The sequence below is a fragment of the Grammomys surdaster genome, unplaced genomic scaffold, assembly GCF_004785775.1.
Source record: "Grammomys surdaster isolate TR1022 unplaced genomic scaffold, NIH_TR_1.0 62, whole genome shotgun sequence".
Classification (NCBI taxonomy): Eukaryota; Metazoa; Chordata; class Mammalia; order Rodentia; family Muridae; genus Grammomys; species Grammomys surdaster.
Genome location: NW_021604564.1, coordinates 24650112 through 24663137, shown reverse-complemented (window position 1 = coordinate 24663137; position 13026 = coordinate 24650112). Strand labels below are relative to the sequence as shown.

The following is a 13026-nucleotide window of genomic DNA, read 5'->3' as shown; positions in this document are numbered from 1 at the left end:
AAGAAAGAAAGAAAGAAAGAAAGAAAGAAAGAAAGAAAGAAAGAAAACCGCGCAGTGGTGGCGCACGCCTTTAATCCCAGCACTTGGGAGGCAGAGGCAAGCGGATTTCTGAGTTCGAAGCTAGCCTGGTCTACAGAGTGAGTTCCAGCACAGCCAGGGCTATACAGAGAAACCCTGTCTCGAAAAACAAAACAAAACAAAAAAACCATATAAATGCAGACATTTAATGCCGGGCGGTGGTGGCACAAGCCTTTAATCCCAGCACTTGGGAGGCAGAGGCAGGTGGATTTCTGAGTTCGAGGCCAGCCTGGTCTACCGAGTGAGTTCCAGGACAGCCAGGACTACACAGAGAAACCCTGACTCAAAACCCCTCCCCCCCTAAAAAAAAGAAGAAGATAAAAACCAGCAGCCTTCAGAGCACTATACTAGCTAGCACCCGATTCTCTGAAGATAGTTCATACCTCTGTAAATGGTCCTAGGGACTCATTTATTCTGAGTAGAAAAATTGGGCACAAATGGCAAAGTGCTTACTTGGCACCCCCGACACAGAGATCTATCTCCCTATTTGTCCATCCTGAGTTTAAGTGATCCTCCCACACGACTGAGTAGCTGAGATTACAAGTGCCTGACACCTTGCCTGGCTCCTCCATGGTTTTGTACCAGAAAGAATCTGATATAAGCTATATTCCAGCTCTAAAGGAAAAGTCAAGGAACAAAATGGAGGTTAGCAATGGCAAACTGGCTCAGCTAGGGTGCCAGTAACAGATGGTACACTCAAAGTTCATAATCTGAAGTTGTTAAAAGGACCATTTATGCCGGGCAGTGGTGGCGAATAATTTGTTCTTGAATAGGGATTATTTGTCCCAGCCTAGAGGAACAAGTTATTTGGTTCAAAACTCTACTATGAAGTAAAATGGGTAGAGGATGAAGGAATGAGCTCTCCTATGAGTGTGTGGAAGCCTCCTAGAAAACAGCTCTCCTTCTTTGAGACAATCTCATGAAACACAGGCCAGCTCTGAATTCTTTAAATACCTGAGGAAAGCTATGAATTCCTAATCATCTTGCCTGTAGTTCCCAAGTGCTGGAATTACAGGCCTGTGTCACCACACTCAGTTAAAATCCTTGGTGAATGGCAACCACCTTCTAGTCCTTACAAGTTAAGAGACATAGTTGCCATTCCCTCCTCTCCTTCACCTTCCATACTAGTTCTGTGAGAGCCAGAGTTATGTTGTAAGTTTTAATTATTATGCCTAAGAAGTCTGTCTTAGTTAGGGTTTTACTGCTGTGAACAGACACTATGACCAATGCAAGTCTTATAAAGGACAACATTTAATTGGGGCTGGCTTATAGGTTCAAAGGTTCAGTCCATTATCATCAAGGCCTGATCATGGCAGCATCCAGACAGGCATGGTGCAAGTGAAGCTAAGAGTTCTACATCTTCATCTGAAGGCTGCTAGCAGAATATTGGCTTCCAGGCAGTTAGGAAGAGGGTCTTATTTCCCACACCCACAGTGACACACCTACTCCAACAGGGCCATACCTGCCAAGCATACACACACACACACACACACACACACACACACACACACGCATGATCACAAGATCCACAAAACAACATACCTCTTATCCTGTAAATCCTTTGCCCAAGGACAGATAATTCCTGGAATTCTGGAGACTATTGTTTATGGGACATAACAAGTTTGTTTGACCCAGCTATACAAGATATGCTTGATCACATGTAGGCAGGAAATACATCAGGGTGTCTGCCTGCCTCTGACTGGACTTGATGGGCAATATAGTGTCCTTATGGGTTGCCTTTTTAAGTAGTTTCTGGGCACCCAGGAACTTGATCAGAGTCCATTATCCTGGCCAATATTTAATTAAAGCTTACTTCAGCTGGGCGGTGGTGGCACAAGCCTTTAATCCCAGAACTTGGGAGGCAGAGGCAGGTGGATTTCTGAGTTCTAGGCTAGCCTGGTCTACAGAGTGAGTTCCAGGACAGCCAGGGCTTTACAGAGAAACCCTGTCTCAAAAAACCAAAACCAAAAAAAAAAAAAAAAAAATTAAAGCTTACTTCAAATTTGGCTTAAAATTGTGTAGTGGTTTTATTCTTGCCTGGTGGGATTAAGTTCCTTCATCAACAAGCAGCAGCCAGCATCAGTGTTCCTGGCTCTCACTAGTCCTACCAATTATTGGATCTTTTTACTGTTTCCTCCACACTGACTCACCCTTCCATAATCCTGCCACTGCCTGTTAATGGCTTCTCTGCCTTTGCTAAGGCCCATTTCATATTGTGAGGACCAGACAAGATAAATATAACATGTAGCAGGCATATTAAATTACTTGAGATTATCCCTTAGTGTAATGGGAATTAAAATCTGGAGAACATAAGGTTGTCTCTTGAGAATGGTCCTTTGGGCCTTGAGAAGTTATAAAACATAAAATCATTCTTAGACAACCTTGATGACAGGCTTGTTCAAATAAGCCTTTGGAAGAAAAGTCCTGCTTACAGTTTGCTACTAACCCTTCAGATGACTGAACCTGCTCCCTTCCCCAACTCCCCGACTCTCTCAGGACATGTTTGCTTCTGTGAGAACATAAAAAGACCTCTACTATTACCAGGTTATCAAAAACCCAAGGTTCATGGAGTTTTCCTGGGTGCTAGAGGTATTTCAATGACTGCATTAGATAGAGTTTGTGTTGAAGATCTACAAATCTAAGGGGCATATAAAATGAACTCAAAAGATTCTTTTAACTTTCTGCAAGGCGGATTTCTGAGTTTGAGGCCAGCCTGGTCTACAGAGTGAGTTCCAGGACAGCCAGGGCAACACAGAGAAACCCTGTCTCGAAAAAACCAAAAAAAAAAAAAAAGAAAAAAGAAAAAAAACTTTCTGCAAAATAGCCACTTTTAAGGTAAGTGATCTTTTAAAAAACAAAATATGGTGAATCATCCTTGCTTCCAAGTGCAGAAGTATAGGCCTTCAGCCTCATCTATTACAAAGGGTCCAGTACTATTTGCTCTTCTCTCTAACCTATGAGACAGGGTCAGTGCTGATGCACATGTCAGGCTTTCTATCCCTGCATAGTCATTGACAGAAAAAGCACCTGTACACCTGGCAGTCTAGCACTAGGAGGCTGAGACAGGGGAAATATGTGCTTCAGACCAACCTGGGTTACACAGTGAGTCATGTCTGGACAAGAGAAGGAGACCCTGTTTCAAAAAAACAAACAAACAAACAAAAAATAAAACAAGGGTAAAGAGTTGCCTTAGTGATTAGGAACACTTGTTACAGTGTTAGCACACACCTTTAATCCCAGCACTGGGGAGGGCAAAGGCAGGCAGAACTCTGTGTTGGAGGCCTGGCCTACAGAGTGAGTTCCAGAACAGCCAGGACTACACAAAGAAACCGTTTCAAGACAACAAAGACAGTCTTACTGTTTAGCAAAAGCTGGTCTTAAACTTGAAATTTTCTTGTTTCTACTTGAGAATATAAGGCACAAAACAATTCTCCAAGCGTAGGTAGCTTTCAGTAGAGCAGTCTTATTGAAATAGGAATTTAGTATCCCAAAAGCTTATGTGACTGGGCTTGAACTTCCAGTCTGTAATGGCAGAGCTAGAATTGATGGCTGTCTCCATATTATTTGGTGTCTTCCTATCCCTCTGTCAAGTTTTTTGAGGCAGGGTTTCATAACCCTAGATATCTTTGAACTATTGGTCCTCCCACCTCCACATCTGTGATGGTTTGTATATGCTTGACCCAGGGATTGGCACTATTAGGAGGTGTGGCCTTATTGGAGTAGGTGTGGCCTTGATGGAGTAGGTGTGTCACTGTGGGCATTGGCTTTAAGACCCTCATCCTAGCTGCCTGGAAGCCAGCCTTATTCTAGCAGCCTTCAGATACAGATGTAGAACTCTCAGCTCCTCCTGCACCATGCCTGCCTGGATGCTGCCATGCTCCCGTCTCGATGATAATGGACTGAACCTCTGAACCTGTAAGCCAGCTCCAATTAAATGTTGTCCTTATAAGAGTTGCCTTGGTCATGGTGTCTGTTCACAGCAGTAAAACTACTAACTAAAACAACATCCCGCCGGGCGGTGGTGGCGCACGCCTTTAATCCCAGCACTTGGGAGGCAGAGGCAGGTGGATTTCTGAGTTCGAGGCCAGCCTGGTCTACAGAGTGAGTTCCAGGACAGCCAGGGCTACACAGAGAAACCCTGTCTCGAAAAACCAAAAAAAAAAAAACAAAAAACAAAATAAAACAACATCCCAAGTATTTTTTTTTTCTTACAAACACAATTTTGGGTGCTGGAAAGAAGGCTAGGCTGTTCAGAATGCTCACAACTCTTGCAGAGGACCAGAACTTGGTTCTCCACGTCTATAGCAGATAGATCAACAACTACTTGGACACTCTGTTCTGACCTCCACTGGCACCTTAGATACACATACACACACACACACACACGAAATAAATCTTTAAAAATAATAATGTATAGGGCTGGAGAGATAGTTCAGCAGTTAAAAACACTTGCTGCTCTTGCAGAGGACCTGGGTTTACTTTCCAGCACACACATGGTTGGTCACAACTGTCTGTAACCCCAGTTCCAAGGGATCCATCTAATGCCTTCTTCTGACCTCCTTGGGCACCAGGCACAAATGTGGTGTACATATATACATGCAGGCAGAATACTTATACACATAAAAAATCTAAATTAAAATAAACTTTTGATAATACAAATAGTATTGAATCTTTTAACAATATTCTAATAATTAATAAGTGTAGAAAAGTAGACCCTTTTCTCCTTTTCCATTCTGAAGGAACCAATTTTATTTTTTAAGTTTATGGATATGGCTATTTTACCTGCATGAATGTATGTGTACATGTATGTATAGGCACTATGTGCCCACAGAGGGCATCAGATTCCCTGGAACAGGAGTTATGAATGGTTGTAAGCTACCATGTGGATGCTGGGAATTGAACCTGGGTCCTTTATAAGAGCAAGTGCTCTTAACTTCTGAACTTCTCCAGCCTAAAGGAACAAGTATTAATTGTTTTGAGTCAGGTTCTTGTTGTATATTCCAGGCTTACCTCAAATTGGTGAACGTCCTATCTGTCTCATCGATCAGTATTGATATTACGTGTACCACTCACCTACCATTTCAGACTCCCTGATGGCCTAAGCTAGCTCACTATTAATTTCCCTATAGAGAATGGTATGTATGGGTGAAATCTAGAGTTGAATCCATTTTTACGTTTAAATTAATTCATTTTATTTATCATTTTGGGTGTGTGAGAGAAATGTGTTTGTGGGTGTGCATGTGCCATAGCACACATGTAGCTCCATGGACAAGTTGAGGAGTTAGCTCTCTCCTACATTTATATGAGTGCCAGAGATTAAGCTCAGGTACTCAGGCTTGCATGACAAGCACGGTTACCCATTGAGCCATTTTGAAGGTCCTTCCATGCTTGTTTGTGACACTTTCATCACACATTAGGTAGCTGTAGTTGTGTAGATATCTGGGTCTTATATTCCATTGGACTATGTAATTTTGTGAAATACTTTGCTGTTTTTGTTACTATCTCTGTAGTAAAGCATGAAGTGAGATTATAAGGTCTTACAGTATTGCTCTTTTTGCACACAATTACTTTGGCTACTATGGGTGTTTTGTGAGTCCACATGAATTTTAAGATTTTTTTCTAATTCTATTCAAGATATCATTGGAATTTTGGTAGGAATTATGCTGAATCTGTAGCTTATAGATGTCTTTTTACTTTCTGTTTGTTTGTTGTTTGTTTGTTTGTTTGTTTGTTTTGAGACAGGGTTTTTCTGTGTAGTCCTGGCTGTCCTGGAACTCAACTCTGTAGAGCAGGCTGGCCTCTAAATTAGAAATCTGCCTGCCTCTGCCTCCCGAGTGCCGGGATTAAAGGCGTGCGCCCCACCGCCTGGCTAGGTTTCATTTTTTAATGAAAATATGAGTAGACTATATTTTCTTCTGGTTTCATTCTCAGAAAGTTCATTATTTATGAACAGAAAGGCTTTCGTGTGTGTGTGTGTGTGTGTGTGTGTGTGTGTGTGTACACGCGCTCGCGCACAGAGGCCAAAAGAGGATGTCAAGTCTTTAGCACACTCTGAATTATTCCTTTGAGTTTCCCACTAAAGAACCTGCTGGTGGCCAGCAAGCGCCAAAGAATTCCTGTCTCTTCTGCATCTAGTGCTAGAATTACAGGTATGTGCACAGCCACATCCACCTTTTAACACAGTTGTTGGCATAGAAACCTGGGTCTGTGTGGTTGCACAGAAAGCATTCTAACCCACTGAGCCATCTCTAGCCTTTGAATGTAATTTTTGGTAAGTAATGAAATGTGCTAACATTAGGAAGATCTGCCATAACCCTGTGACCTACAAAGTCATTGATGGGACAATGAAGGAAAGGCTTATGGCTTTCTTTTTTTCTGATGTAAATATTTTTGCCTTTATTATATTAATTTATTATTATTTTATAATGGTGGGATCAAACTCAGAGCCTCACAAATGCTACCGCTCTACCAGTGAACTATAACTCTACCCCAACTTTTTATTATTGAATGGCCTTTGAGTGGGAGTAGCTGTATTACTAGATAGCTGCTTCCGTCCCAAGGAGATGATACACAGTAGTGTAAAGGTGTTTAACAGGAAACACGTCAGGGCTACATGGGTTACCTAGCTTGGGCACTGGCATAACAAGACCCTGTCCAAATCCTGTCCACAACCTACAGCATACCTCCACTCCTTTGGTGGGTATTGAACCCAGGCCTTGAACATGCTAGAAAAGCACTCTAAAGGTAAAGAGGTATATTTTATGACATGTGAAAAATCATTTGAAGTTCAAATTTCAGTTCCTCTTTAAAAAAAAAAATTTAAAATTTTCTTATTTTATGTGCATTAATTGGTGTTTTCTGTGAATATGTATCTGTGAGGATGCCGGATACCCAGGAAATGGAGACAGTTGTGAACTCCATATGTGTTGCGGTAAGTACCCGACCCAAATAAGACTGGTCAAAGAAAACACAACTCAATAATTATGAATATATTCTGCAAGCCTAGATTGGGCAGATTCACCACTTCACTACTCTATTCCCCAGCTATGAGATCCTTATAACCTGAGGGTTTTCCAGATCCTGTGTCTGTCCTTCTACCTCCTGCTTCCCCGTTGTCCTCCTCTGTTTTCTCTCCTCTCCCTCTCTGCTCTCTTCCCACCAACCTGAATTTCTCCACCTCCCCTTCTCTGCCCAATCACTGGCTCCAGCCTTTATTTTACAAATTAAGAAGGGCAGAAGGTTCACTAGAATTCACCTGTGTGATGATTCACTCCTCCTCTGCGGCCCTTCCCAGGAAAGGGGAATTAACATCAAAATACAAGGCCAAGGCTATCCACCATGCATATGAGTGCAGAGAATTGAACCTGGGTTCTCTGGAAGAACAGCATAGTGTTTTTAACCTTTCAGACATCTCTCCAGCTCTCAGTCCCTTAAGTAAAACACTGCTGGAACACAGCCATGTTTATTCACTTCTGTTTTCTTTTCTTTCTTTCTTTTTTTTCTTTTTCTTCTTCTTTTTTTGTTTGTTTGGGTTTTTCGATACAGGGTTTCTCTGTGTAGCCCTGGCCTGGAACTCACTCCATAGGCCAGGCTGGCCTCGAACTCAGAAATCTGCCTGCCTCTGCCTTCCAAGTGCTGGGAGTAAAGGCTGCACCACCACTGCTCAGCTCACTTCTGTTTTCTATGACTGCATTATTATGTACTAATTCAGTAGTCACAAGAAAACCATGTGTGGTGCTGTCATCACTTTATGTTATCATGACAAGTATGGAGAGCAATCAAGTGGAATTTTATAAACATACTACAAAGGGTCCAATATCAGGAAGATCTCTGTGAGTAGAGGCCAACCTGGTCTATCTATATAGCAAGTTCCAGGCCAGGCAGAGCTACATAGTAAAATGAAATAATTTACCTAGGGACTATTATCAGATTACCAGGTACTAGCTATCTATGCAGACGTTGTCAGAGCAAAATTATGTTCCTGGTGGAACAGCCTTGACACATGAATATTTCCAAAAGATTTTGATGATAGAGAACAAAATTTTGAACACCAATTAAATAAATTATCTCCTTTAGGAAAAAACCCGACTCTCAGTTCAGCATGGTGTATACCCATTTAGTTCCAAAGCTGTGGAGGCAGAAGCAGAGAGGCAAAGACAGAGGCAGAGGCAGGTAGATCTATGAGTTCAAGACCAGCCTGGTTTACATAGTTTCAGATTGGACAGGGCTACATAGTGAAACATACCTTCTCTCAAAACAGAATCATTAATGATTTTTTGAGACAGTTTCTCTGTGTAGTCCTAACTCTCCTGAGTTCACTCTGTACACCAGGCTGGCATACAACTCAGAGACCCACCTGCCTCTGCCTTCTGGGATAAAGGCATATACGTGCATGGAGATGCATACACACACACCAATGGTACAGATGTGGAGTCAGCCCAGCTGACTTTGAACTTTAGGTCTTCCTGCCTCAACCTCTCCAGTGTTGGGATTACAGACCTGAGCAACCATATCCACTTTCCAGTCCTTGGCAGCCTTTCCCCAGGATCTCATTCCTCCTAGCCAAAGGGAATCCTTGGTTAACCGACGCCTTGGAGTTTTGTTTGCAATATGTTTACTATCTCTAATGTAATCACATCCGAGTTAAACACTGAGAATCATGTGTCAGAATGCTTGTTCTCCTTGCATCGCATGGTGCAAAGCTGGCTCTGAAGAGAGACTGATATTGTGTTAGAGCCTTCTTTACTTATTTCTGCCTTACCATATGGGTACAATATCGTAGAGCAAACAAAATTAGCTCAAGTTTGGACACAGGAATCAAATGGAACATGCTTCTGGTAGTTGGAATGATACCTCTTTACAAAGAAAAAAAACACAGAGCAAATAATTTCTAAAATAGATTTTTATTAGGAAATATAAAATTTGGCAAATATTTTCAAAATTGTTATATTGTCAATATTATAATGGAGAAAGCACCAAATTAAAAATACATTGATAAGATGATCTAATTACAACATTGGTAAATCATGAAGTCTAACTAAAGAACTACATCTTCAGGGTCTTTAGGGCTGAGTCAGAAATTAGGGTAGTAGTTACACATAAGAATGCCCACCCTTATGTACACCAAATAAAATTGGGTCAGACTGGCCTATTGTTAGTTAGCTCCCTGCAGCTCTGCTCTGAATGAATCTGTAGTATTTTATAGACCCAATCCACAAGTGGCAGGAAAATGGCAGGCAGGACTTCTTTGAGAATATATTAATTTCTCAAAGAATATGTACCATGTGTGTGTGAGTGAGTGAGTGTGTGTGTGTGTGTGTGTGTGTGTCAGTATGTTGGGGATGGCAAAGTTCAGGGTAGGGGCTGGAGAGTTCAATATAGGAGGCAGAGTGTAGAAACCAGGTAGGAGCTGAGGGATAGTGGGAGAATGTGGTGGCTAGGTTTGATTTGATATGTTAGATAGGCATTTCAGCCATTTGTCCCAAGGGGCTGAGAATTTATAGTACTTAAGCTACTATTTTGCAGAGTGTGTTTGAAGAAATGTGAGAAAGGGCATTTTCTTCTCTGAATTAATGAGTTTAGGCAGTTTTGTGAATGCTGTCTTGAAACAGCCACTTAAAAGAAGAAAATAAACTTACATGTGACAGGTAGTCTTGATTGGTCTGGAATATTCGATATAGGTTAACTTGGCCTGAACCTTGTGGTTGATTGATCCTCTGCTTCCCAAATGCAGGAATTTCAGGCATGTACTGCCAGTAACACCCAGTGTAAGCCCTAGTTATCCTGAAACTACTTTGTAGACTAGGTTGGCCCTGAACTCTGCCTCCCAGTGCTAGGATTAAAGGATGGGAGGTTTGCCACCACTCCTAGCTCTACACCCAGTTTGTTTGTTTGTTTGTTTTGTGGTTTTGTTTTGAAGACAGGGTTTCTCTGTGTAGCACTGGCTGTCCTGGAAAAGACAGGGTTTCTCTGTGTAGCACTGGCTGTCCTGGAACCCACTCTGTAGACAAGGCTGGCCTCCAACTCAGAGAGTGCCTGCTTTTGCTGAGATTAAAGGCATGTACCACCACCACCGTGTTTTACTCTTTTTTTTTTTTTTTTTGGTTTTTCGAGACAGGGTTTCTCTGTGTAGTCCTGGCTGTCCTGGAACTCACTCTGTAGACCAGGGTAGCCTCGAACTCAGAAATCCACCTGCCTCTGCCTCCCAAGTGCTGGGATTAAAGGCGTGTGCCACCACCCGGCCACGTTTTACTCTTAAGGAACATTTTGTACTTTTATTCAAAAGTAAAAGTTCAAGTCTGAAAATACAAAATTGCTGTAGCTCTAATATCTCTACTGAAATGTTACTTGAAAGTAGTGTCCAAGGGGCTGGAGAGATGGCTCAGTGGGCAAGAGCACTGACCCTCTTCCAGAGGTCCAGGGTTCAATTCCCAGCACCCACATGGTGGCTCATAACCATCTGTAATGGGATCAGATGTCCTCTTCTGATGTGTCTGAAGACAGCGACAGTGTACTCACATACATAAAATAAATAAACCTTAAAAAAAAGTAATGTTCAAGAAGCTACTACTCTGCTATCAGTGACTTCACAGTAAAGATGTTTAAATAGCTGTTAGAAACTTTAGTGACAGAGACATTAGAGTGCCACAGCATCTTTTTAGAAACTGCACAAGGCATGTTACAATCCACATATCCTCACTAGACCAGCAAGACCTAATTTAAATTTAAGGACAATATAGATTTCAAAGTAAACACATTTACCTTTTAAACATTTTAGCTCAGAGCAGTTTAACATTAGCACCAAATATCTATCCATATAAGTTCTATTTAAAAAGTTAGCAGTGTGCAAAAACCTCATGTTTTTCTGTACAATGGTTTAATTTCATATGTATCTTTTAAATCCTGAAATTAAGAGGTCAAAGCTGTTAACTCTGCCTGCAAGCAACTGAAGAATAGGTGTATAAGAAATATCTGACAGAACCCACTATCTAGTACAAAGTTCTTTTATTATTTCCATTTTTCAACATAAAACTCCCTTAAGTAGAGAAAACATGTACAACCCCCATTTCCCAAACACCTCCAGCTTTTCTTTTCATTTGGCAGTGCTGGGGACTGGCCTCAGAGTCTACCAAGGCTGGGCAATCATGGTCCTAGCCCTGGCTCTTCAAGAGATATGCTTGCCTTTGTCTCCTACCTGCTAGGATTAACGGCATGAACTACCATGCCAGGCATATTTGTTGAGACAGAGTCTTATGTAGCTCAGGCTGGTCTCAAATTTGCTATGAAAAAAACTGACTGGACTACTGTCTCTACGTCTCACGTGCTGGGATTACAAGCGCACTACCACATGGGTGCATGCAGCCCAGCACTCAGGGCATTTTCATAATTCAATGCTAACACTGATTTCATATCTTAGGTATTTCTATGGCAATAAATCACCTAAACTTGAAAACCAGATTATAAACCCACTACACAGACAAAAAGGATAGACACGGGTTTTAAAATCAAGTTAATAGCAAAACTGCCATAGAACAGTATACAGTACATGTGATGTTACAATCTTAGTTTCAACAATTCTATTAAAAACCAATTGTTTCTATTTATTCTGAATCAATAAATTATTCACAATTAAAATGTTCATAAATAGTAGATGTTATATAAGGTATATGAGATTTTTAAAAGATTTACAAATACTTCAGGATTATATGATTCAAGTACTGTTTTTACATTACTAAAATGTATCTACAGTTGGTAACTGACCCGTAACACTGGCAAAACAGACTAATTTGGCAACAATCAGGCATGTAGTGCTGTCTGCTTGTTTTTCACATCATCACAGGGTGAACTCTTTTTAGCAGGAAATAGGATGTTTTACAATACTTTGATCCAATTAGTTAGCATATTTATGAAGGAAACGTTCAAAGGCATCGTAGATGGCTTGTCTAAAATGAAATGTAAAGAATCAGTCATTAAAAAATATGGGGAAGGAAAGATTAAGTATTGTATTTCTTTTTTTTTTAAATTCTTTTTTTAATTTTTTTTTTAATTTTTTTTTTGTTTTTTGAGACAGGGTTTCTCTGTGCAGCCCTGGCTGTCCTGGAACTCACTCTGTAGACTAGGCTAGCCTAGAACTCTCGAACTCAGAAATCCGCCTGCCTCTGCCTCCCAAGTGCTGGAATTAAAGGCGTGTGCCACCACCACCCGGCAAGCCACATATTTCTTAAGGCAAAAAATATCCCCCAATCAAGCAACAAACAAATATCTAGTTAGACAAATCATCTTACCTGAAGAGTCCTTGTTTAAAGAGATAAGCACTGATATGGCCCCCTTCTAGATACCGGATTTCACAACCAGGCCAAATTTCTTGTAAGCTTCGAACTCCTGTTCGTGGAATATAGGCATCCTCTTTGGCTTGAACCACTATAATGAGGCTTGGGTCAACTGGAACTAAGTAGACGGTTTTGATGCATTAAAAAGCTGTTTGATTTTTGAATAAATACCTAAAATCATATTCCCAAAGAAAATGCTCCATACCTGAGTCTGTAATCCTAGCTACTCCGGAGGCCACAAGTTCAAGATCAGTCTGAACAACTTAGACCCTGCCTCAACCCTGGGGTGATGGCTTAGTGAAGTGCTTGTAACACAAGCATAGACAAGTGGATTTAGGTCCCCAGAACCCATGTTAAAAAGCTGAGCATAGGGCGTCCCTTATATTCTCAGCTCTGGGGAAGTATAGATAGACACTGGTCAAGGACGTCTAGTGGAATTATTAAGCTCCACTCGGGTGGAGAGTGACTGCGGAAGACACTTGTGTTGACTTCTGCCTTCCACATGTAGGTGTACATACAGATCAACATACACATACAAAAAGAAAAAACAATATACCATGGTACCACAATATTCATCTAATAAAATAATTTTTTAAAACATTTTCATATAATCTAGACT

At 41.1% G+C, this 13026-nt stretch overlaps 1 protein-coding gene across 3 annotated transcripts in view; it reads right to left on the bottom strand.

Moving 5' to 3' along the window:
* Nucleotides 1–11711: 11711 nt before the first annotated feature.
* The window catches only part of Abhd18 (abhydrolase domain containing 18), a 39216-nt gene continuing 37901 nt past the window's right edge, over nt 11712–13026 (bottom strand). For 2 of the 3 annotated variants that reach the window (XM_028762901.1, XM_028762908.1), the window contains 2 exons: nt 12363–12525; nt 11712–12020 (listed from right to left, as the gene is read on the bottom strand). In XM_028762901.1, coding sequence (XP_028618734.1) covers nt 11969–12020; nt 12363–12525 — 215 coding nt within the window. In that variant the 3' untranslated portion in view covers nt 11712–11968. The remainder of the gene's footprint in view (nt 12021–12362; nt 12526–13026) is intronic. The other variant, XM_028762917.1, reaches the window with a different exon arrangement.